The 23,938-nt window shown below is 48.7% G+C and overlaps 4 protein-coding genes and 1 long non-coding RNA gene across 6 annotated transcripts in view; 2 read left to right on the top strand and 3 right to left on the bottom strand.

Moving 5' to 3' along the window:
- Positions 1 to 461: 461 nt before the first annotated feature.
- Positions 462 to 2,292, top strand: LOC141543113 (uncharacterized). Its single transcript, XR_012482333.1, has 3 exons — positions 462 to 1,263; positions 1,340 to 1,417; positions 1,935 to 2,292. It is a non-coding gene; the product is annotated as an uncharacterized LOC141543113 (long non-coding RNA).
- A 74-nt stretch (positions 2,293 to 2,366) lies between these two features.
- On the top strand, positions 2,367 to 4,584 carry LOC141543110 (uncharacterized). The gene is made up of 4 exons (XM_074267980.1): positions 2,367 to 3,662; positions 3,779 to 3,925; positions 4,020 to 4,310; positions 4,406 to 4,584. Exons 1-4 carry the CDS (start codon positions 2,958 to 2,960, stop codon positions 4,412 to 4,414), a joined length of 1,152 nt encoding a protein of 383 aa, XP_074124081.1. The 5' UTR covers positions 2,367 to 2,957; the 3' UTR covers positions 4,415 to 4,584.
- An 80-nt stretch (positions 4,585 to 4,664) lies between these two features.
- Positions 4,665 to 6,572, bottom strand: SPMIP1 (sperm microtubule inner protein 1). The gene is made up of 2 exons (XM_074267981.1): positions 5,284 to 6,572; positions 4,665 to 4,849 (listed from the first exon to the last, which is right to left on the bottom strand). The coding sequence occupies exons 1-2, from the start codon at positions 5,699 to 5,701 to the stop codon at positions 4,740 to 4,742; spliced, it is 528 nt and encodes a 175-aa protein (XP_074124082.1). The 5' UTR covers positions 5,702 to 6,572; the 3' UTR covers positions 4,665 to 4,739.
- Positions 6,573 to 6,706: 134 nt separating this feature from the next.
- On the bottom strand, positions 6,707 to 9,130 carry ATP6V1F (ATPase H+ transporting V1 subunit F). Its single transcript, XM_074267982.1, has 2 exons — positions 8,493 to 9,130; positions 6,707 to 7,140 (listed from the first exon to the last, which is right to left on the bottom strand). The coding sequence occupies exons 1-2, from the start codon at positions 8,648 to 8,650 to the stop codon at positions 6,939 to 6,941; spliced, it is 360 nt and encodes a 119-aa protein (XP_074124083.1). The 5' UTR covers positions 8,651 to 9,130; the 3' UTR covers positions 6,707 to 6,938.
- A 1,268-nt stretch (positions 9,131 to 10,398) lies between these two features.
- FLNC (filamin C) overlaps positions 10,399 to 23,938 on the bottom strand; it is a 41,983-nt gene continuing 28,443 nt past the window's right edge. For both annotated transcript variants that reach the window (XM_074267979.1, XM_074267978.1), the window contains 16 exons: positions 23,394 to 23,534; positions 22,822 to 22,950; positions 22,551 to 22,724; positions 20,031 to 20,192; positions 19,651 to 19,854; positions 18,855 to 19,007; positions 18,598 to 18,720; positions 18,205 to 18,447; positions 17,092 to 17,361; positions 16,738 to 16,875; positions 15,594 to 15,709; positions 13,990 to 14,122; positions 13,598 to 13,774; positions 13,249 to 13,467; positions 11,603 to 11,812; positions 10,399 to 11,439 (listed from right to left, as the gene is read on the bottom strand). In XM_074267979.1, the coding sequence (XP_074124080.1) occupies positions 11,252 to 11,439; positions 11,603 to 11,812; positions 13,249 to 13,467; positions 13,598 to 13,774; positions 13,990 to 14,122; positions 15,594 to 15,709; positions 16,738 to 16,875; positions 17,092 to 17,361; positions 18,205 to 18,447; positions 18,598 to 18,720; positions 18,855 to 19,007; positions 19,651 to 19,854; positions 20,031 to 20,192; positions 22,551 to 22,724; positions 22,822 to 22,950; positions 23,394 to 23,534 (2,780 nt within the window). In that variant the 3' untranslated portion in view covers positions 10,399 to 11,251. The remainder of the gene's footprint in view (positions 11,440 to 11,602; positions 11,813 to 13,248; positions 13,468 to 13,597; positions 13,775 to 13,989; positions 14,123 to 15,593; positions 15,710 to 16,737; positions 16,876 to 17,091; positions 17,362 to 18,204; positions 18,448 to 18,597; positions 18,721 to 18,854; positions 19,008 to 19,650; positions 19,855 to 20,030; positions 20,193 to 22,550; positions 22,725 to 22,821; positions 22,951 to 23,393; positions 23,535 to 23,938) is intronic.

The raw sequence follows: 23,938 nt of genomic DNA on the forward strand, positions 1-23,938 counted from the left end.
CCACTTGTTAGGGCAGTGTGACATTGTGGAATGATGGAGAGAATTGCAGTAGAGTGGCTGGTCCAAGTGTCTTATTTGGGAGACAGACTCCCTCAGAAGGAGAGGCCAAGGGGCTGGGTGGGAGAGAGTCTGAAGTGGAATTCAGGTGATCTGGGTTCTAGTCTCATGGTCAGCAAGGGCCAGGGACTTAGGAGCTCTGTGACCATTTTTATCTTAAATTCTGGGGTCCTATAGTTTTGTCACCTTCCCCAGGGAAGATCAGAGCCTTCTGCCTCTCCCTTAAGCTGTTTTGGGGAGAGATCTACAGCTGAAAGGAGGCAAGAGAATGAGGGTAGGGTAGAAGCCTGATTCCTAAGGTGGCTTGAGGCCTTGAGTCCTCTTCAGCATCTCCTCTCCAGCATCCCCGGCACTGGAGGCTGGCCCGAGAGAAGGATATCCAGAAGCAAAATCAACAGCTTTTGGAAAAGTGAGTCCTCTTTAATGGTTTCCTGTGCTCCCCCATCCCAAGATCAAAGTGCCTAATAAGCCCTTTCCCTCTTCCTTTTGCTCCCAGCGCCCTCTTGATTAAGCCTTTTCCTGTATCCAGGGTCCGTTCCTGTTACCCACTTCTCCAGAGCGGGGGACCCAGGTGTCAAACCTTCTGAGTAAAGGGGTCGTTTCTTAGAGGCGATGCAATGCAGTGGAAAGGAAGCTCACTTGGACTCAGAACACCTAGAGTCTGGTCCCAGAGTCCTAAGTGGTCAAGTTGTTACATTTTCCCACACTTTAGTGGAGGGTTGCACTAAAGGCGAAAGCCTCATTTCAGACTTTCCCTTCGCCCAGTCCTGGCTTCTCCTGGTCCCAGGCTTCTGTTCCTGAGACAAGCCGGAGCAGAATGAGAGGCGTTTCCTGGGAGATGGGTCGGGCATGAGTCAAGGTTACAGAGGGGAGGCCTTCTTGGCCCAGGGCCTGGGTCCTGCATTGGGAGCATGTTTAGAGCTGCAGAGGATGAGTGTGGATGTGTCTATTGTGGAGGTGCCATTTAAGAGACAAATAATTGTAGATGACAAGCCCTGGAGGCAGAGAGGATGGTTTTGCCAGTCCCATCTACCAGGCTTGTGCTGGCTTTGCCAAGCCTCCTGTCAGGTGACTGACTACTCTGGTTGGACCGTAGATGTAGGGCTCAAGGCCGTGCAGGGATGCAGAGCACAGCCAACCCTGAAGGAGGTACAGAGCCAGAGCAGAGCGGGGAGAGCCCCGGAATGCCAGGATGGGCAGCCCTGGGTAAGCCATCACGTCTGGCAGGGGAGGGATGGGCCTTCTGCTGACTGGGGGACAATTATTTCCTCTTTCCTCAAAGGTCCAGAATCTGAGGTTGGGGCTGATACCTGGAAGCTGCTCGAGAAAAGCCAACGAGAACAGCCTGGGGAGGAGCCAAGTAAGACCCCCCAGCCTCAGAACCCAAGAACCTTCCCCTTCTCTTGCTTCTAGGAAGATAAAGTAAAAGGGAGGTGGAAGCCAGCAGACATAATCAAAGTGAGGACCCTGAATTCAGAGTCAGCAGCAAAGATACATGGCATGTGCCCCAGCAAATAGTCTTTCACACATTCTCCCTTCAGCACAGTCTACTCACAGAGGCACACAAAGCTCCCTCTGGACAGGCTAGGGAGGTCCGAGTCCAATGCCCTATGGGGAAGGGGTAAGGCCATCGTGTTTGGAGATAATCTGGACTAAGGTATCTTTCTTCTCCAAGGCCGTACCCAAGTTCTAGGCCGGGCTGCCTTCCCCTTTCCCTATCTTTATGGACCATAAAATGTCCCTATGATTCCCTGTGATTCAGTGTCCCCAGGTGTCCTAGTCTTCTGTAGAAGAGGAACTGGTGCTTGAGAAAGGCGAGAGGAGCAGACATAAGTGGAAAGCCTTCTAATAATCCTCTCTTCCCTTTCTTCCTTCAGGATTTACACTAGAACCTGACGTCATAGCTGAGAGCATCTCCAAGGACGAGGGAAGCCCAGGGAGACAAAAAAGACTAAAGAGGGGAACATTGCAGGGGTTCTTATTCATGCTAGAGCTGGGGGAGGGGGAAGGTCAGAGGTCTCAGCACCACCTATTTCTCATGGGAGGGAAGGAATCATTGGGAATATGGTGGGATGGTGGCTGGGCCTGTGTTCTACCAGGAGGGTGATCAGTGAGGAAGTGGGGGACACATGGAATGTCAGGAAGGGATCAAAACGGAAATTCCCTATTATATTTTATAAAATGGAAATCCTTTTTTAGGATTAAGACAAAAATTCAGGAGAGAGCAGAATAGCTGGTGTGGAAGTAGAGATTTGCCTCATAGGACTCAGTATACATCTAATCTTCCTTCAAGTCCTTGGGGACATTGATCCCTGGCTTAAGGGCCCAGAGTCTCAGTGGGATTTGCTGTAAACAAGTCAGGTTCCAATATATACATCTCATTTCTGTAGGACTCAGGCCAAGGAATAGGGAGAAACCTTCCAGAATTCAGGGTGCAGAGGTCCGACCAGCCACCATCACGGATTCTGCATTCTCCAGAGACTCTCAAGCCAGGGGAGCTATGGCCCCTCAGGGAACTGGAGGGCTTACAGGAGGCCAAGCCTGAGCAGGAGAGGGCAGGAGCTCAGGCACTCGTGGGGACAGAGACCTCCAGGGACCACAAAGGGGAAAGTTCCCAGAGCTGGAGGGAGGAGACCTCAAAGGTTCAGAGAAAGAAATCCCCAAGCACTCAAAAAGAAGAGAAGCCCCAGATTCAGACCCAAAATACCCCAAGGGAAGAGAGCCCCAGGGCTCAGGGAAAGGAGATCCCATGGACCCAGGCTCAAAGGGAGGCAACTCCAAAAGTCCAGAGGGGTGAGATTCCCTGGACCCAAGTGGAGACTCCAGACATAGGAGAAATTTCCCAAGCTCAGAGGGAGGAAACCCCAAAGGCCCACAAAGGGAAAATCCCCCAAGTCCTAATGAAAGAAACTGCTGAACCTCGGGAAGGAGAAACCTCCCAGGCCCAGCATGAGGAAATCACACTGATTCAGGAAAGGGAAAAACAGGTCTATAGACAGACTTTTCAATGCCAAGGAAGTCAGTTCTTACATTCCCTGGAAGGGGAGAAGTTGCAATCCCATGAAGAAGTCTCACAGTTCCAGAAAGGGGATATTCTAAAATTATGGGGAAAGGAGAATCCACAGCCTCAAGGAGAGATTCCCATTCTGCTTCAAAGAAAGGAGACCAAGTGGCCCCCAAAAGAGGATACGCCTCTGTTTCCCCTGGAAGAGGACCCACAGTACCAGGAAAAGGCAACCTTGCAGCCTCAGAGAAATAAGATGCCGCAGGGTCGAGGAGAAGCATTTGCATCCATATGGGGAATAGAAGTCTCAGGGTCCCTGGGAAAGGTCACCCCACAGCTCCGGGGTCAAGCGAGGCTGGGGGCTGTACCAGAAGGGCAGTGGCTGCCGAGTCAGGAAACCAGACAGAAAACCCCAGCAGAGCACAGAGCTGGGGAACACGATGCAGTCAAGCTGGGGAGACTCAGAGGGGAGAGCCAGCAAGCCTTAGGAGCCAGTGGGAAAAAGGGGCCAGACCTAGGGGAGAACAGACTGAAGGACACGGAGGATGGCTGGCTTCAGCCGCCATCCCTGCTGCCAAATCCCAGGGCTGGGGAGCTCCAGGTAAGGAAAGTGGGGATGAACAAGGAGGAAGCTACCTGAGGATGGCAGACTGCTCCTGTCGTCCCGATGGCTGGCAGGGGTGGACCGAAGTTTCCCGTTTTTCTCTCACACTTCAGCAACGACTCCGCAATCCCCCCAGCAAGGAGCTGGTTTTACTGGGGCTCACTCCGAGCCAGCAAGACCAGACCCTGAAAAGGCTTCTGGAGCTACAGGGCGAGGCTGGGAGAAGGCACCAGAGGGACCGAGAACAGCAAAGGCTCAGGGTAAGAGGGGTCGTCCATCGTGATGGGGGTCAGTGCAGAGGAAAGGGGAACGCCTCTAGGTGACTGGTCCTACAACGCTCTCATCCGCCTTCAGGTCCAGGAGCGCCTGCGCATTGCCAGGAATCGCCGCTCAGAGGAGGACCTCCTGAGCTCCCGGATCCCTCCCACCCAGCCCCGGATGCAGGCAGGTCCCTGGGAGAGGAGGGAAGGGAGGGAGGAGAGAGGCCCCGCTCTCAGGCTGATGCCGCCTGTAGCTGGGTGCCCATGGGCTCACTGGGTCTCTGGCCCCCCAGGGCGACGTGGCCCAGCAGAGGTGTGCCTTGAGGGAGCAGCTGGAGCAGCGACACAAGGAAAGGACAGGGCTGCTGCAGGCCCAGCGGGAGAGGTGAGAGACCCTCTGGGGTGGACTTTCCCCGGGCTGGGGCAAGGGCAAGGGATACACAGTTTGGTGCATGAACTGATGATGGCTGTCTCCCCCAGGAACACTAGGAATTTCCAGGAGCTACTGCGACCCCAGAGACCTGGGGAGAACCGGCTCCTCCCAGCTCTGTGCCAGCCCGTTTGGGGCCTGAGGAGGATTAGTGACCAAGGGGATGCTGGGGAGAAAGGCAGTGGAGTGCTCTCTGACGATCAGAAACCAGAGGTCAGCAGCGCTGGCCAGAACTACAGAAAGGCCCGGGAATTAACCAACCCCAAGTGCCCAGGAAACCCAGACATATACACCCACCACAGAGGGAGCCAGCTTTGCCCCACCTGAGGGCATGTAATCTCCATTTCCCTGCTTTGCCTTCCCACCCTCCCCCCAAGCCCAAGGTCAGAGGGCTAAGTCCTTAGGGTCCAGTAGAGCAAAGGCCCCATTCTTGCGGAAGAAGGTTTCTATTCGGCACATCTTACAGGAGACCATCTTTCGTTCCACTGGGGTGCCTGGGAGAAGAGAGGGCAAAAGCTGGGGCTGGGCTCCTGAAGTAAGAAGGGGGGGATGGGGGAATCTTGCTTTGTGAGCCACAGGTGATTGTGGCTGCCATTTCATTGGTCTGAGTAAATAAATAAAAAAAGGGGTCCTGAATGGCTGTGGATGCTGATGTAGGGGAGAGGACAAGGATAAAGGTCCCTTCCCCTGGTCACAAATGCGCCTTAGTGGTAGCGTTAGCCCCAGTCAGCACTGGGGCTGGGGACAATGAACAAGATGGAAGAAGCAGTGAATCAGCTTCCTTTTTCACCAGCCCCTTTCTGCCCTCACCTGAACCCCAGCAGTAGCAAGACAAGGCATAAGCGTGAAACCGGGAAGGTGAGGAGCCACAAAGTGGTTTAAGAGATTGGGGAAGGGGGTCTGGTTTTCTCTAGGGGCGTGGTCTTACCCAACTGCCAGCCGTAGGTGAAGTTAGTAGTGATGGGGAAGAGGTAGCGATCCTCTGGCTTGGCAATTCTGCGTTTTTGCAAGTAGTTGAAGCGACCCTGGAAATCATGAGAGATTCCCTGGTAAAGGAGTTCCCGTATTTCAGGTGGCACTGGGAACATTTCTGCCTCTACAGGAGTCTCCACAACGGGAGGTGAGGCTTTGGGAGGCTCTTTTGGTGGAGGTGGAGGAGAAGGTGGGGCCTTGGGGCCCAAGGTAGGCAGTTTGAAGCCCTTTCTTGTGGCATCCCTCGCCATCTGCTTGGCTTTCACCTTCGCCCCATACTTTCGGTGCCAGTCACAACGCAACATCATCTCCTTTAGGTGTTCTTCTTTCCAGAAGTTCAGTCGCTGTGTGTCCATATTGAGGTGCCGTGCCATGGTGGCTCAGGGAGAAGGGCTACCTGGACTAAGGCAACCGAAGGGGCAAAGGGCCTCCTGGGAGGTAAAGGCAACTCAGGGATGGAGGGCTACCTGGGCTAAGGCAACAAGGGGTGAACAGACCTTCTGAGAGGTTAAGGCAACAACAGTCTCAGGGATGAAGGGCTACCTGGGCTAAGGCAACTGAAGAGGCGAACTGCCTCCGGACAGGTTCAGGCAGCAACGGCCTCAGGGACAGCAGTTGCCTTGGCAACCTGGCCTCACCTCATACAGTCCTAGGGATTCCATATGCTGCCTTCCCTGGGCCTAGGCAGGGCTCCCATTCCTTTTCCTCCCTACATGACCCTGGGATGGAGGCACACTTTAGGAACCATCCCTGGCCCTAATGGAAGTGATGCCCTTAGCCCTGGAAGCCAGGCTTTATTTTCCCATTCTTAACATCACACTGGGATTCTCCTCCTCTAAGCAGACCATGCTATAGAACCTCTTGTGGAATCTAGTGATCTGTGATTTGTGTGACCTTGGGTAATGGGTCGTCATTCATCTCTCTGGGCCTGTTTTCTCACCTGTGAAATATGTGAGGTGTCAGGGCTTCTTCAACTTTATCCACTCAAGACCCCTTTTTGCCTGAGAAATTTTTACATGATTCTGGGTATGGAGGCATATAAAGTGGTATACGAATCAAACATGTACTGATAATAACTCATAATTTCAAACCCCCCACATTCAGCTGCAAGACCCTACATGGGGTTTTGAACCAGCTTTTGAAGTTGGGAACCAGATGACTTCTAAGGTCCCAGCCTAGAAGAAGGAGCTCCGGATCCTCATCCCAGAACAAGGGTCATGGCCTTCTCTAGCTGCTTCCAGCTTGCTCCAGTGTTTCTGAGCCTGCAGCCTCTTTCCAACCCAGGAGATAGCGGGGTAGGGAGAAGTCAAGCCCAATTTTGGCTTCCATTTCTGAAGCAGATACCCCCTTTACAAGTCCCCAACCCCCCAAGTAAAAGATTCCTGGGGAAATGAACTTTAATTTAGCATCGACATAAGACAAAGACAGCACAAAATCAACCAGGAGAAGGAAGAGGGATCAAAAGGGACACGTTTAAGGAGCTGGGCTTTATGTTTTCCAGTCTTCATTCTGTCTTAGATTTACTTCAGGGCCCAACAAATGGCAGGTACCGTGAGCCCTCCCCCTTTCATTTCAGTAGTGGACATTTGGAAGGGTAGCAGGGGCTGTCCCTTAGCGAAGGTCTTCAGCCGTGAACATGCCTCGGGCACGCCGGAGGATGGAGTCCTTGGCCGCATCGTAGGGGTGCTCCTTGGAAGGGATCTCCAAAACGGCGGGTATGGAGCGAGTGTGGGCGTCCAGGGCGTGCCGCACCATTTCTGCAATGTACTGGTTGATAAGGATGATGCCGATGTCATCCCGATTCAGAAACTGCCTGTGGAGGCGAAGAGAGAGGAGCAGAGTCAAGGCGAGAAGGAAGCGGACTCACCACCTTCACTCCCCAGCCGGGGGAGGGCCCTGGAAGTGTGTGTGAAGCCTAGAGGAAGGGCTGAGACAGGGGAGCTCAGACTGGAGGAAGCTGTTCTAGAAAATGGACGTGGCCAACGTAGTGACTCAGGTCTAGTTCCCCTGGGGAAAAAGTGAGCCAACTAAAAACTCTCTAGAGCCTTCATTTTTCCTTCCTAAGGAAACTCCGCTCGCTCCCTTTTGCCCCCTGTGTCCCAGCAATAAAACCAAACCAAACCCGGAGCCCGGGCAGTTTAGGACCCATAGCGGCTATAAAAGGGATGTTCTCCGGGTGGCTTTGCCCTGAGTGGGGCTGAGCCGGCCCGAAGCAGCGGGAACCAGCCCGAGCCTGACACACCGGGGCCGGCTGTTTGGGGTAAAACAGAGGCCAGGATCTGAAGGGAGCAGAATAGGTCACACAGGGCGGCCGGGTGCTCCTCCTCCTCGGGGCTGAGGGGCGTCCCCAGGGAGCACGGAGATCAGAGGGAGGGAGCAGTCCCGGGCTGTCCGGCCCTCATCCCATGCAAGGAGAATTCAGGGGCTGCTCCTCCCAAGCCCTAGTGTGTCCTAGGCCCAGATCCGTCTTTAAACTCGGATTCAGCCACCGGCGCAGAGAGATCAAAAAAAAAAAAAAAAAAACAGCGCCCGCAGCTGGGGAACAATCTGGATCAGATTCCACGATTGGAAAACAAAGGGAAGGGAGGGGAGATAAGAGGACACAGAAGAGCACCTGGGTCACCAGTAGCGCACAGCCTAGTTTTTTTTAGGACTTTACCGTAAAAAGAGGGGGCTGGGCTGGACAGGGCTGGTTCCGCTTTTCCCACTCAGCGGATACACGGGGACACACCACAGGGACACCCGGCGAGCATTTACTGAAGACAGACCCGAATTTGGGAGCCCCCCTGGACCCCAGCTTAAGGGGCTGGAGGCTCCTTCGCGGCTGTGCGCGGGCCGGCCCTGCCTCCCGGAGCTGCGGCGGGGTGCGGGAGCTTCGGTGGCAGGGTGGGCCCGCACTAGCCTGGAGGAGGAGCTGTCGGTCACCCCAGAGCTCCGCCGCCCCCTCTCTGCTCTGAGGCACAGTCATATGACGGGCTGACGGTCCGCGGAGAGCCGGGGAGGGGCGGGAGGCTGCGCCGGCCTGGCGGCGCTGCAGCAGTGGGGGAAGGAGAGGCCTCTCGGCCAGGGCCTCCCCGCACTCCTCTCCTCCTCTCTCCGGTCCCCAGCAGCCCCGTCCCCACCGCGCGCTCCCGCACACAGGAGGAAGCCTGCGGGCCACCGTACCGGAAGGTGTCCTCGATTTCATTGATGGTCGTGTCCTTCTCCACCACCAGAAAGTTCGGGTGGCGGTGCTTGTTGAGCTCCCCGATGCCGCCCAGCAGGAAACCGGTGACAGTGTCCTCGTCTCCGATCACCGCGATCAGCTTCCCTCGCACAGCCATGGCGAACGCTGCGGGGCTGCGGTCTCACACAGCCCAGAGGCGGAAAGGTAGAAGCACCTCTCCCGCTGGCTCCTCCCACCGCCCGCCCCCTTAGTTCGCCACAATGTTGAGGGGGCGGCAACCTTTCTTCTCGAGACATGCGCGTTGCTTGTGGTTGGCTATTCTCCACGGCCTCCTCCCTCCGCCTCCGCTCTGAGCAGCCCTGTGATTAGTCCAGCTCTCGAAACTCCGCCGCGCCTGCGCCAAACTACTCGTTTCCGACCGTAAAACTACCATTCCCAGAGTTCCCTGTGGCTCAATCCCATAGTTCCTTGCGACTCAATAAAAGACCCCGGCTAGGTACAGGCAAAACAGTATCCTACTACGCCTTCGGGATGATAGCGGACTATCACCGAGGTGGAAGGGAGCACGGAGGACCTCTTTCATTTCGCAGGTAGTAAGTGGTCGAGGCGGCGGGGAGGCTGCCTCCGAGTTCGGACCTGCGCTCGTTTTTCTCTCGAGCCCTGGAAAATGGGCGGTGGGAGGGTATCCTCGCACCTGAGCAGATGCTGAGGCGGGGAGAACCCCCAGATGCCAGGAAGCGTCGGGGATGGCTCCAAGCGAACTGCCTGCTCAACTTTTTAAGCATTTTCTGTCACGCGTCCCCCTTCCCTCCCTGTACTCCCCTCTCTGTCTCGGGAGCCATTCCCCATTTTTAGAAGTTATCGCCAAAAGATCTGACGCCTTCTTTTTCTCCCCTTCCCCACTGAGAAAGCCAGAAAAAAAGTTCCCGCGACACTCACACTAAAATATGCGGAATGCGACACTGCGGACCTTCCGTCTGTAAGAAGGGGCGGTGTCTGATCTTTGTAACTTTGCCACTTCTGATGGTTTTGTGGTTCGCATTACCTTCTGGGCTTGTAAATTACATTGTTGACTCATTAAATTCTCCGGATCTTTCCAGCGAGCTGCTACCTAATATACTCGCCTTGTACTTGTGAAATTGATTTTAAACCCAAGTGTAAGAGCTCACACGTCTCTGTCAAATTTCATCTCATGAAACTTGGATATTGATCGCCTCCAGCTTTCCCTCCCAGTTTTACATCGGCTGCAGAGCTGATACACTCATCATCTAAGCCTTCGTGGTCAGCAACAAAAATGGCCCTAAGTTACCCAGGTTGTAGCAAAGTCAAGTACTCCTAACTTTATGACAAATAAGGAGAAGGATGGATAGATTCAGAATGTCGTACTTGTGGCCCAATGTCACCTTGATAGCATTGTCCAGTGGAGCCCTCCAGGGGAATGCGCTTGGCCCTGTGCTTTGTAACACTTTTATCACTGACTTGAATAAAGCTGTATATAGCACGCTGATCAAATCGGCAGGTAACCCAAAACTGAGAACCCACTCTCCGGACCAGAGTCAAAATCCAGAAATCTCACTAGACTAGAAGATAAGTTTTGGAGGGCATGGGCCATTTTTTATTTTGTTTTTATGTCTTCTGTGCATTGGACATAGAAAGTGACATATATTTGTGTGTATATTTACATGTTTGTATATATTTGTATGTAACTATATACGTATGTATATATACATATGCACATATTAGAATAGAGAGGGATAGACAGAGAACGAAAGGACATTTCTATATAAAATTCATGTATTCTTCAATTGGGCCTGTGGGTCCAGGTGAGAAAAAATTGGAAACTATGCATCAAGTAGGTGAAAAAGAACAGGAAACTAGAGATCCCATGGAAGGAAGAGTCAGAGCCTCTGCAACAGGCCATCCTTTATTTCGGCTTGTTTGGTATTTTTTTACCCAAGTAGCTCCATGCTGGGCTGCGCAATGTGTACAAAAGGCCCCCATTGGGGCAGAGCTGTGCAACAATTAAAAATGACAACAGGAAAAAAAAAAAAAACCAGGCCCCCGGAAAGCTGGGCTGGACGAAGTGTACCAAGCCCTCAGAGTCCAGGGCCAGCCAAGGTGCTGTTATTCTTGCTCCATCTGGATTCTTTTCTCCACATGGTTTTTCTTCTTTAGCTTCTCAGAGTCCTTAGCACCACAGACTACTGGCCACCAGAGAGGCAAGGCACAGTCTTTGAGGAGGGAGGGGAGGAGGTAGGAAGGGAAGTCTTACAAAAGTTAGGGGAGGGGAGGGAGGAGGAGCTGTCCCAGGGTCTTAGTTATCAGTGCACTTTGGGGCAATCACACACAATCACACACATGCACCCCCCTGAATTCCCCCAGTTAATATATGACCCACTATCCTTCTGGCCTTGGTTTGGGATGAGGAGAAGGGGGTATCAACTTATCCTACCAAGATCACATTCTAGGGGATAGACAATGTCTTCCATTAGCCGACAAAGTTCCCCATCTTTTCCCAGAAGGGTCAGTGGGAGAATCTGATCATTCAGCTCCCCCAGTCCAAGTACAGGCCTTTTCCCCAAAGCAGGTGTTCCATGTATATGGGTGTGTCTGCGCATCTGCAAATGTCTGTATTGGACATCTCTGTGTGTGTGTTTGTTGGGTGTGTATGTATGTGTGTGTGTGTGTGTGTGTGTGTGTGTGTGTGTGTGTGTTTTCAGCCAAGGAGGTTGAGGGGCTGGGGAGGCATTTTGGGGGCTCAGGGCACATTGACCTTGAAGGGACTGCCTGGGACACTTTCGTCTCCCCACTTGACAATGAGGATATAGTCCCCCTTTTCCTTGACAGTGTAGGTGACGTTGTACACTCGGTTTCCCATGTGTTTCACGTATACCTCCTCACAAGGAGTCTTGGGCCCATGTACACCCACCATCATCATGTTTGTGCCTAGACAATAAGAGAAAAAGGAAGGACTTTACACCAAAGAACACTGATTCTCCATTTCTTATGCAGCTCTGTAATCCCTAATCCCTTCTGACCCCTCTTTTCTTCACTGATCCTGTTCTCCCAGCATCTCACATAGCCCCCAGATCTTCCTTTTCAACCTTACCTGCTTTGCTACAATCCACTGTGAAGGAGTTCTTCTGGCCTATGAAAGCCTTGGTCAGCCCAGGACCCCTGGTCACCACCTTACTGGCATCGGAGGAGAACTTGGGGATGGAGCTGTAGCTGGAGCCACGGCTGGAGGATGACTTGGTCACTGTCTCCACCAGCACTGTGGAAGTCTCATGAAGGCTGTGGCCTCCTGACAGCCGGGGCCCTGAAGATGAGATTGAGAAAGAAACCATGAGTAGGAGATGGACTTTGCACCCTTAGGAGAAGGCGGCACAGAAGGGCAAAAGAGCTTTCTCCCCCAGAGGCCAATAAGTCACAGAACCAATAGGCACTAGGCTAGTGCTCCTAGTAAAACTTGCCTCTCCTTTGAAAGTTCCCAGCCGTAGGCACAAGCTGGAGAGCATTCACAGGATTTGGAGTTGAAAAGGACCTTAGTTCCCCTCTCATCCAATCTCTTCCTTTAAATGTTTGATTTTTAAAAAAAAAAAACCTATAACTATTAATTTCATTAAGAATGCTTTATTGAATGCTTTTTTAAACTGTTACTATCACTTCCCAGTGATTCTCATCCATCCTCCCAATAGAACTCTCTCAAAATGAACAAACTGACCATGTTTGCATTTATGGTCCACCACAGAAGGGCAGGAGGCACACTTTATGCTTAAGTTTTCTGAAGTCCCAATAGGGACTAATAATAATAGACCAATAGGTCTAATTCCCTCATTTTACTAGTAAAGAAAGGTATAGTAGAAAATACTCTATTCTCCTCCAGACCTACAACTAACTGACCCACTTCCTTATGGTAAGTACTTAAGATTATGTCTCTAGTAATGGAGATGCTTTTGTACCATGCTATCCACACCATCTGACCCAGGAAGAATTACACTCCAGTTTCCGTAGTGCAGGACTTTTGGCTGCAGCAAAATTTTATCTTATTTTCTATACATTTGCATATTGTAGCTTTGAACAGAGCTATATAAATAAAATCCACTTCATGTCTTCCTCAACACTCAAGACAGCATTACCTTACAGAAAAGACTCTTGCATTCAACGATGTACTCAAATGTTCTCTGGAACTACCAGCTCTGCTTATTGGACATAATCTTTTGCTTATGCATCTCCACACTTGGGAGAAAAAGATGAGAAAGGCAAACTGCAAGGTAAGCTAAGGCACTACTACGTGAAGACCAGTGGGTAGGAAGAAATAGGACTATGAAAACAGTCTGAAGTTGGGAATCCAATAAGCAGAGCTTGAATTCAGGCTTCACGAACTCTGCTGGTCTCTGTTCCTTTGTCTCTGATATGAGGGGATTTGATTAGAAGACCTCAGAGATCCCTTCTAGATCTAAATTCGTGACCTTATCTTCCCGTGATTCTCTAAAGTAACTCAGAAAATGCTGGTCAAACAAGTAAACATCAATGATTTACAAGCTACTATTCAAGAATATCTTTGCTCTATAAAGTAAGGTACACTTGCAAGCTGAAAGTTAACAGATTAAATGCAGACAGATACATCTGCCAAAATTGGTGTAATTCTATTACAGTTGGGAGGGGGAATAATATTAATCCAGAGAATACCTCCCTAGAACCATCCTGGACTAGCAGGATGATTAGGATTCTAGGGTGAAAAAAATCTCTCACCTGTAACCTTAGCCTTGAAGGGGCTGCCCACAATGTGCTGGGGGCCACCATACTTGATAGCAATGAGGTAGTTGCCTGGGGCCATAGGGGTGTAGGTGACCACATGGCCTTCTGGGCATTCCCGACAGTCCAGCTGCACTTTAGAGGGGCCATCAATTGTGACAGATAAGGCCCCTGAGCCCGCATTCAAGGTGTTCACAATGAATTCAGAGGATACACCTGTGGAAGGAAAGAGTAGCTATATAGGGAAGGAGTTCTCAGTTCTCCTTGACTTCTTCATCATTTCTAGCTCTGTTGCTTCCCTTCAAGTGCTCAGCTGACTAGCCCCAACCCAAAGTCCAGTGCTTACCAGTAGTTCCTCCCTCAAGCCCAGGACCATAGGCTGAAACCAGCCCTGGGTCTCCAGCTTGGCTTTGCTCTCCAACTCGAATCTTGAAGGGGCTCCCAGGGATGTGAGATCCATTGAACTTGACATCGATAGAATGGACACCATTCTCATGGGGGATGAAGCGGATGGTGTGCTTGTCTATAAGAAGAAGAGTTCAACAGATGAGTCCTCCTCCTGCCGGCTGCCCAGAGAGCTAGTTAGAATCTCCTAGGGTTGTGAAACCTAGCTGAAAGTCCCCTAAGATTTATATCTCAAGAACAATCTGTAGTAAGATCAACTCTGAATTTGCATGGACAGGGCCTGGGGACTTGGGGCATGAGGTAACAGGACTGGCTAGAGAACAAGGTCCTCACCACTGTCTAGCTCAGAGACGTAGCACTCCTCTACAGCTCCTGAGGGGGTATGCACCCTGGCATCAATCACACCACGGGCACCATTCAGTTGTACTGCAAAGGAAGCTGGTTGGTTCACCTTCAGCCCAGTCTCCTGTAATGAAGCCACATAAAAAATAAGCCAATAAGGAAAATAAGCCAAAAAACCCCTACATCTCAACATTCACTGAACCTCTGGCTCCCAGGATTTTCCAGAGCCTGGTCAAGGTCCCAACCCAAAACAATCCCTGGGATGCACCCGCTCCCATTTCCTTTAGCTACCCAGGCTCTAGTGCCTTCTCTATGACACTATTCCTGCAACACAGAGTTCCAAAAGAACCCAGATTTAATGGGGAGCTATCCTTCTAGAAGCTATGTTATGTACACTGGATACTCAAGAAGGGTTTTAGAATGATGGTAGTAATCAGTCCATCATATAATTGGGTGCCTACCATCATCTTCAGTGGTACTCCCACATTTATATAGTAATTTGAGACTAATAAACCTCTTTACTCACAGCTTATTGAGGTTAGTAGTACAGGTATTCTTACCCCCATTTTACAGATGAGGAAACTGAGGCTCAAAGAGGTTATATGACTTAGCCAAAATTATAATGTCAGGAAACTTAGATCCATGTCTTCTCCTCAAGTTCAGTACTTTTAGTCCTATGTCATATTTTTGTCTTTTTTGCTCAACTGTGCATTATTATTACTGTGCAAAGGCTTTGGGTTTTTTTTTTTTTCAGTTGGGGAGGGGTTGTGGAGAGGAAAAAATACTTGTTAAATGAGAAAAATAATAAAGATTATTTTAATGATAAAAACACTCTACCATGTTGCCTTTCTGCCTTCAAAAGCTCATGTTGGCAAGAAATATATTTATAAAGCATTGGTGTGATAGAAAGAGCACTGGACATGAAGTTAGAAAACCTGAGTTCATTTGTCAAGTTTAGAATAACAGAGAAAAAAAAAAGATGACAACCTACATTTAAGAATCTTGCCCTTCCTTGAGTACTCTACCCCAGCAGATTAGGAATTGAAAATTAGAGTTGGGGTATGTAGGCATAATGAGGCTCAGAAACACAAAGTGACAGCTTATAAAAACACAAAATGACAGCTTAATAACTGATACTGAAAAAGGGCATGAACCATTGTAAAAAAGGAGCAGCAGCAAGCCCCAGCCATGACGTCAATCTAGGCCCATTTAGGAGAAAGGCAGCCCAGAAAGACCTCTGTTAGCATTACTCATGTATTAAGCAGTCCAAAAAGTGACATTCACTATCATAAAGACCCAAGTCTCCTGGAAAAGTTAAGTTAAATTCAAAATGCTCTGTTTTAAGATTCTATTAAAAATGATTAAAAACAACTGACACTTCAAATGTCAATAGTTGTTTCTAAGCCAGTGGTGAGTCCATAGTGAGGCCTCAGTAAATGTGGCCAAAAGTTGCAGCCTTTTATACACTTCATACATTTCTGTACCACATGGATAGAAATTTGGAGACACTAGATACATCTGTTTCTAAGTGAAGCTCCCTTTTCCTTTCAGAGAATCCAAAGTATCCCACCCCACAATCTGGAGAGCATTCATACCTGGAGGCTAGTAACAGTGAGGCGTCGAGCATCATCAGAGAGGGAGGCCACAGGTACCACGAAGGGGCTGTCAGGTATGTGCTCATCATTGAACTTGATGGAGACCTCATAGTCACCTGGAAGAACAAAGCCTGTCTCAATACTGGTCCCCAGATGAAGGCCAGCCTATTTTACCTCCCATAGCAGACCACTAGGACCATGCCACATCCCCAAGGGCAATGTATTTAAGGTGAACAAGTTGTTGTCCAAAGACATGGAGCAAGGATCACAAGCTCTGTTAGTCAGAAGGAGCCTCCGAGGTCCTCTAGTGCAATTCCTATCCCAATGGGAATCCCAAGGAGAGAAAGATCTTGGGGGAAGGGAGAAAGGAAAGAGGAGGAGGCTTAAGGTTACAGGGAAGAACAGAGGGAACAATACTCCAGAGCAGGGCTTCTTAAACTTTTTCCACTTGTAACCCCTTTCCGCCCAAGAAATTTTTACATGACCCTGGCTTTGTAAACATGTAAAATAGGTATGCAAATGAAACATTTGCTGATAATCATCATTTCACAACCTCCACATTCAGTTATGTGACCCCATATGGGGTTATGACCAGTTTTAAGAAGCTTTACCCTAGATAAGAGTTATAATTATCTGTTACTACCTTGTTAAATTTAATATATGCTTAAATCAAATTGTATATGATAAAAGTTCATGGTTTCTGATGTAATCCTCTTTCTTGTTCTCCTTTGTATATTGAAATGTTTTTGTTTAATGGTGATTGTTAAATTCATAGGAATAGAGACTAGAGCTGAGATTTCACTGATTTAGGGATTCCCAGGTAAGGAAACTCCCTATAGCATGCAGGTTGGCAGCTTCTCTGCATCTTACATTCTCAGAGTCACCAGGGCACTGAGGAGTTCAATGAGATGCTCAGGGTCATTCATGTGGTAAATGCGAGAGGCAAGGCTTAAACTCAGGTCTTCTGGGTTCAGAGGCCAGCTCTCTACTGTACCATGCGGGGCCTCTGATAATTCAGAATGAGAAAAAAACTGAAGAGAAGTAATTATCCCAGATTATTCAGCAGGGGTCAAGATGTGAGAGGGGCCCAGTTGTCCAGAGATCCTCCCCACAGGATCCCTCTGGCTTTTCCCCAGCTAGCTACCTGGTTCCTGGACAACATAGGAGACACCACAGGAACCATCCTTGCGGTCTTCAAAGGCGATCTCAGCTTTGCTGGGCCCCTCCACAGCAATAGATAGGCCTCCAGCCCCTGCTTCCCGGGTCCAGATGCTGAATTCAGCTGAGGGGCAGAGAAGGAGAGAATGGGTTTGGTGCCAGTCCCCAAAGTCTAAACCTCCAATTCTGCCCTGTCCCTAACCTAGTCTGGGTCAACTAGCCAGAGATCTGCCAGTTTTGTTGTCCCAAGCCCAGCACTCACATACCTGAAGTCTTCATCATTCATCCCTGACCCTGCCTTAACTAGCTCCCCATCCCTTCTCATCCTGGCTTCATTTACCTGGCACTCCAGCAACACCACGCTCAAGTCCTGTGCCCCCAGCTCGCACCTTGTGGGCACCACCTTCACCAAGGGGCCCCACAGTGAACTGGAAGGGGCTGCCAGGAACATGCTGGCCCCGATACTTGACAGTGACAGTGTGAGGCCCCATCTCTTTGGGCACAAAACGCACGCTGTAGGCACTGTTCTCTCCTTCCAGGATCTCTGCTTCTTCAGTCTTCCCTGAGGGGCTAGTCACCTGGGCTGTCATGTCCTGAGAGCCCGCCTCACCTGGGAGACAAAACAGGGACGTGTGGGAAGATACAGTGGTTCATCATATGACAAGTGTTTGTTACCCATCTACCATACATATGGCAGGCTTGGATAAGATGCTGGGGATATAGATGCAAAGAATGAAACCATCCCTAGAGCCAAAGAGCTCATGCTCTGCAAAGCTCTTTTCTCTGACCTAGTCCAAGCTCACAGAACAGCCTAAAACAGCCTCACAGCAATGTTGGATCTGAGAGAGAACACCGGGCCAGGGTCTAGTGACTGCCTGGCTCTTGCTAAGTGCAAGGGAGGAGGGGATAAGGGATGGGCACTCCAGAACAAAAGTTTGAGGGCAAGAGAAGTTTGTGCAAAGATGCCAAAATGAACACCAGGGGATCAGAAATGACCTAATACCAAACTACCAAACAGACTCTAATCTTGCCCTTGCCAACCCAGCCCAAGGGGCTCAGATACAACATCTTTAGTGACCTGCCAGATCCAGGACCAATTCTGGCTATGGTGAATTCTAGGGGACGGTCACAGGATGAAGCCAGGAGTCGGCCAGCTACACCCACTCAGATCCCCCACAAAAGGGGATGTAGGCAAAAATCGGCCCGATTTTCCACATAAGAGCCAGCATTTATTATACAGTATTTATTATATATTAGCCCTGTCGATCCTTATGCAACTCTGGAAGGTAAGCACTGTTACTGTCTTTAGAAAGGTTAAATGACTCATTGAGGGTCACCAAGATCTACACTCTGGTGTTCCTGATTTCAGCCATGGTCCCTTCTGCACTGCACTAACCACTTATATTGCCCAGTATTAGATGGGAGGTACCCCCTCGTGTCCACCTCCACTTACCTTCCTGTTGTCTGCTAATACTGCCAAAAGAGCCGAGGCGCTCACGACCCAGGAAATCTCCAAAGACAGCAGGGAAGGGGTCTCCCCCTACTTGAGTGGACTCCTCCACCCTGACCTCTCGCTTGGTTTCCCCACCCCGCGTTTTGCTGATCTCTGTCCTCTCTGTCCGTGTGTATGTATGACTACTCCTTGTGAATGTTCTGGTCAGGCGCTCTTGGGCAGAGACCATCTGGAACCAGTTTCCTGAGTGAGAGAAGGGGAAAAGATGAGCAGGGAGTGGAATCCAGAGAGGAAGAAAGGGAATGAAGGAGAGGATGAGGGAAAGCATCAATAAAAGAACAAACAAGAATTGCCCCTCCCCAATTCCCTTCCACTCCCGCCTCAGACCCTAACCTGGGATCTTCAGGTTGAGGTCACAGGTGCTCCCCACAGAGGCAATGGAAGCTGCTTGCCTGCGCCGCGTAATGCTCTCTTTCATCCGCCCCTCACCAGTCACCTTCACAGTGAATGGGCTCCCTAAAGAAAAAGGAGGGAGCACTCAGGCCTCTTGTGAGTCCCTCCCCTCCTGCTCCTCAGAGTGCTCTCCTTCAGCTTCTCCCAGGCTCCTAGGAGCACCTCCCACTCTGGCAACCCCCAGCCTCTCAGCTTACCAGGCACATGTTTGTCAGCAAATTTGATGTTGATGGTGTAGTTGCCAGGCTCAGTGGGACAATAGGTCACTTTGCAAGTACCATCCTCCATGTCCTCACAGTTGATGTCCACCTTGCTGGGGCCCTCAATGCTCAGCCCCAAACCACCATACCCTGTGGGAAAGCGAGTGCCACAGTGGCCTCAGTGGCAATCCCACCACTTTCCTCTTTCTCAAGGGCTTCAGCACTAGGCCTGCCGGGGTGTGGGGAGGAGGGAGCAAATCTTGGCGCATGATTATGTCCTAGAAGTATTTTCTAATTGACTGAGTAGTGATTATTGGGCCTGGACAGGGGTTAAGGACAATGTTAAATTCCTAGAAAGGACGTCTTTCCACTTCAAGCCTAAGACTCATGCATAGAATACATTAATTTCTCCCTCAAAGGACTCCAAGAAGATAAATTCCAAATCTCCTTGAGAAGTTGTGTGTGGCCAGGAATGATACCTCCACACATTTCTATAGATTTTTTTTTTAAGGCTTATTAAACATTTTGCTCATGTCAATTCAATAATACAGGATAAATTCTATAATAGTACAAATACAAATAATATTCCCATTTTTCAGATGAGGAAACTGAAACTCAGCTTATGTGGCCTGCCAAAGGCTACCTATCTAATAAGTGACATGAAGATAAAAGCTTATGTATTAAGGATTTAGATTAGTACTGAACTGGGACATGGAAAGTCACTTGGAAGAATGTGATACACTGAAGCTCAGAGGTTCTAGAGAAGAGATATTGGTACCAAAGAGATACATACCTGCATTTCTTGTGTCCACAATGAATTCTGCCACCTGGAAGGTGTGGCCTTCTGACAGACCTTTGCCCCAGACTCGAACCTTGCTAGCGTCACCAATTTCTGAAGGCCCCACAAGAATCTTGAAGGGACTATTGGTGACATGCTTCCCACTCTTCCGAACACTCACTACATGCTCGCCCACTTCTTTGGGTGTAAATGAGATACCTGTAATGGGCACAGAGGCCTGGGCATCAGGGACCATACCCCTTGGCATTGCTTGGCATCCCTTCCCACCCACTCCAAGTCCCTGACATGGAAGGATAGGGAGCCCTGAAATATGTTCCCAAGCCCAGGAAGAGAAAAGTGAAGGTTCTCTAGGCTGCCTCCTGGGACCAGCTCACCAATGTGCCGGTTAGGCAGCCTCTTGAGCAGACAGGGCTCCTCATTGCCCGAGGGAGCCCGGATGCTGGCAGTCAGCAGACTCAGGTCACTCTCTGTGATCTTCAGTGACACATCTGTAGATGTGCCCACATTCAACTGTGAAGTCCGCATCGAGTCATCACCTGGGCACAGAGAGTAAGAACTGAGATTCTGGCCACATCTTCCTTCCTCCCTTCCAAACTCAGATCTTTAGCTTCCAAAATCAATTCTCAGAACCCACTTGCTTCAAGAAGTCTTCCTCAATTAACTCTCATCTGATCTTGATCACTTGATCACTCTGCATCTTATTAAATTCGTCTCAACGTATATCACACACATATCAAGCAACTACTATGTGCAAGGTACTTATGAACTCAGGTTGTTCTATGACACAAAGGAGCAAAATCTCTTGTTGGATCAAGTTCACTCAAAGTTCTGCCTCTGAGGGGGGATAGATGAGTAAATTGTGGCAAAGCCTCTATTCCATGACATCTATAAGTGGATATTAGGGATGTGACCCTAAACATGAAAGAATATAAGCTACCCAAGGTCAGGGTCTGGTATGTTTTGTCTTTGTATCTTTAGTACCCAGCACATAGAATGACATGGTATAGGGCAAACAATGGGGACTTAATAGATGCTTATAGATTGATCAATTTCTGCCTCCTCTTAATTGGGGCATTACCATTCATAAATTTTCATGTGGACTTGAATGAGACTAGCATAATAACAATGGTAACTGCACCAGAAAGAGCATAAAAAATCTAATCAAAGTGCTATAAGTCTGGAAAAGAAGTGGGCCAGTCACATAGTGATCCTGAGGGATAACAGATAATCAGCCTGAATGTAGCATAAGGATATTTCTAAGCTTGGATTGTTTAAAACTGCCTTAGGACTGTTGGGATTTTCCAAATGAAGAAGCCTAGAGGAAGGCTACTGGCAGGCTGAGCGGCCACCCTTCTGGGGATTTATGAGAACACATGAACTAGGCTATTATAGGAGAAGGAAGGAAGCAAGGAAAGGAGGGAGGGAAAGAAAGGGAGGAAATAGGAAAAGCAGAATGGACAGTTGTGTTCTTCACCCCTGGATCTTAGACTCATATTGTTGAGATCAGCGAGTTAAAATTTTATTTCCCATTCCCTTATTGAAGCTCTTTCATTCAAGGTATCATGCTTTAAGAAAGACATTGATAAACTAGGGAGCATGTACAGGAAAGTGATCTAGCTAATGATGGTTCCTAAGAGCAATGTCACATTGTGAATGGTTGAACTGTGTATATTTAACTGATAGAAGAGGTGATTTAAGGCTATCTTCAATCATTTAAAATGCCTTTTATGTAGGATTGATAGTAGACTTTTTGGGGGACCAAGGGCCAAAATAGGTGAAAGGTTTGGAGCGCAATATAAAAGAACTTTTTATTGATTTAACAACATGCCAATGGAATAAGCTACTTTGTAAGCTCCCTATCAATGGAAGTGTCCAAGATAAAGTGAATTACCAGATGGGAATGTTATAGAGGCATTTCCTATAGTGAGGGAGAAGTTGGATAACATAACTTCTCTAGTCCCTTTTAACAAAGATTATCAGATGAAACAATATCATAAAATCTATTCGTTCAAAGAAACAATGTTCTAAAATATATGTAGTCTGTCAGTATTAATTAGTCAAATGGTTGATTACTATTACAGTGGAGTTTTGTTATGGAATGTTGTAGTAGTAGAATATAATGTAACATAATTAATGTAACATTATTATGAAATTGTTATGCACTGTTACAGTTTCAATTCACCACCTAGAGTTTCTATATTGAGGAAACCCAAGTTATAATCTTGTATCAGGAGCAAAAATATGTGAGAGAATATGGGAAAATCAATTTCAGTCAGAACTTATTGAGTTTTGAATGAATGAAGTTTATGCTTTATCTTATTGACAAAAGGGAGTCATGAAATGTTCTTCCCTGACCAGGAAAGTGTCATAACTACATTTACACAGTAGGAAGATTATTTTAACAACTGCATGGAGGATGTATTAAGTTAGGGAGAGCCAGGAGATAAGGAGATTAATTAGGACTATTACAATGATCTGAGAGAAAGGGGAAACAAGGGCTTGACCTAGGGTGGTGGTAGTGAGAGGAGAGCAGAGAAGGGAGACGCCCAAATGGAATCTCCGGGAAATTTACCACCTACTTTCATTCACCCTAAAGCTATCTTTTTTCCAAGCTTCAAGAGGATGTCCCTTAGGTTTTTCTGTTCTGGAGTTTCCTGAAGAAGCAGCTTTCTTTCCAAGATTGGTTGCCTTTTTTCAATGTTCCTTGGCCATTCCACATGTGTGCATGTTGTATCTCCCCAAGAGGGGCCATAAGATCTCTAAGGTCAGTAACCTAAGCCCATGTCTTTCACATGCTCGTCCATAGCAAGGATAGTGGATAGTCTTAGTGGGCGGACTTTTAGTGAGCACTACTGAATGGTTATTCATTTAGGGGACAGAAGAACAGATGGTACCTGTGATTTTGGCAGTGAAGGGACTCCCTGGGATGTGTTTGTCATCAAAACGGACTATGATGCTATAGTCCCCAGGAGCAGTAGGGAGATAGGATACCGTGCAGGTGCCATCTTTGTTGTCCTTACAGGTGATCTCTGCCTTAGATGGGCCTTCCACAGCAAGAGACAGGCCTCCTAGGCAAGTATGGGAAGAACTGGTGTTAGAGATTCAGGTTGCACACCGTCTCACAACCCAACCCACCCCCAAATTTCATCTCCTCCATCCTCTTACCTTCGCCAGCATCCTTGGTGACAATTGTGAAAGTGGCTGGTTTATTGACCATGCCATGACTCAAGCCTGGCCCATAGGCACTCACATGGCGGCTGTTGATGGCATCAACATAGAACTGCAGGGGGCTTCCTGAGGGAAGGAGAAGAGACCACAGGCTTAAGTCAATGAATTCTGGAGCTACTCTAACTCCGTCCATCAATCCTTCCAACTTCTCAAATTTCTGACACCTATATATTTATTTATTTGAGGCAATCAGGGTTAAGTGACTTGGCCACAAATCTAGTAAGTTGGAAGCTGGATTTGAACCAGGTCCTCCTGACTCTACCTAGCTGCCCTGATGCCCATATATTTGAAGTTGCCTATAGCCTCTTTTGCCTCTAAATAAACTCACCCCAACCTCATCTTCCAACTCCAGGACTTCCCCCACTTCCCTTTCCAAATGGCTCCTTGTTCTCAATCTCACTATTCCCCAAACTGTGCTAAATCAATTGTAACTGTATTTGATAGTCCCTCAATTGATTATCTGATTGTCTAGTCATCTAGATCTTAGCATTTCTCTCCAATCAACTTACCAGGAATGTGGTTGCCATCGTATTTGATCCCCATCTCATGAAGTCCCTTCTCGCTGGGCGCATACCTCACTGTGATGGTGCCATCCTTATTATCTGTGATATTGGGTCTTGCAGTCTTCCCAGAAGGCATCCGTACCTCACCTGGTATGTCAGTGCATAGTCAGTGTCAATAGGAGTACAGCATCTGCCCCTTTGACCTCACAAACTACTTGATCTCTATCTCTCCACCCTGTCCCATATATTTTCCAAAATCTTTTCCCATCCCAGCATTTAGGAGAAGGCTATCTCAGCCTCTGTCTACTTTTATCCTATCTAGGAGGGCTAGCCTCTTCCTTGGGTAGGGAAGAAGACTTGACCATTTTTTCCCACCAGGCCAGGGGGCCTGCTTTAGCTCAGAAAGCAATTGTAGTATATGAAGAAGAAAGCAACTCATACAGTAATAAGAAGACCTGGGTTGTTATTTTAACTCTGCCACTAACTAGGCATGTTGCCTCTATAAAGTGAGGAAGTTGGACTAAGGTAATCTCTAAATAATCTAATTCTGA

Source organism: Sminthopsis crassicaudata, chromosome 5 (genome assembly GCF_048593235.1).
Source record: "Sminthopsis crassicaudata isolate SCR6 chromosome 5, ASM4859323v1, whole genome shotgun sequence".
Classification (NCBI taxonomy): domain Eukaryota; kingdom Metazoa; phylum Chordata; class Mammalia; order Dasyuromorphia; family Dasyuridae; genus Sminthopsis; species Sminthopsis crassicaudata.

Excerpts from the sequence above, each read along its gene's own strand:
- LOC141543110 (XM_074267980.1), top strand. The coding sequence starts at position 2,958 with ATGAAAGAAACTGCTGAACCTCGGGAAGGAGAAACCTCCCAGGCCCAG. Across the intron at positions 3,663-3,778 it reads CCAGGGCTGGGGAGCTCCAG|CAACGACTCCGCAATCCCCC; the intron begins GTAAGGAAAGTG and ends CTCACACTTCAG. Across the intron at positions 3,926-4,019 it reads GAGAACAGCAAAGGCTCAGG|GTCCAGGAGCGCCTGCGCAT; the intron begins GTAAGAGGGGTC and ends ATCCGCCTTCAG.
- SPMIP1 (XM_074267981.1), bottom strand. The coding sequence starts at position 5,701 with ATGGCACGGCACCTCAATATGGACACACAGCGACTGAACTTCTGGAAA. Across the intron at positions 4,850-5,283 it reads CACCTACGGCTGGCAGTTGG|GCACCCCAGTGGAACGAAAG; the intron begins GTAAGACCACGC and ends CTCTTCTCCCAG.
- ATP6V1F (XM_074267982.1), bottom strand. The coding sequence starts at position 8,650 with ATGGCTGTGCGAGGGAAGCTGATCGCGGTGATCGGAGACGAGGACACT. Across the intron at positions 7,141-8,492 it reads GAAATCGAGGACACCTTCCG|GCAGTTTCTGAATCGGGATG; the intron begins GTACGGTGGCCC and ends TCGCCTCCACAG.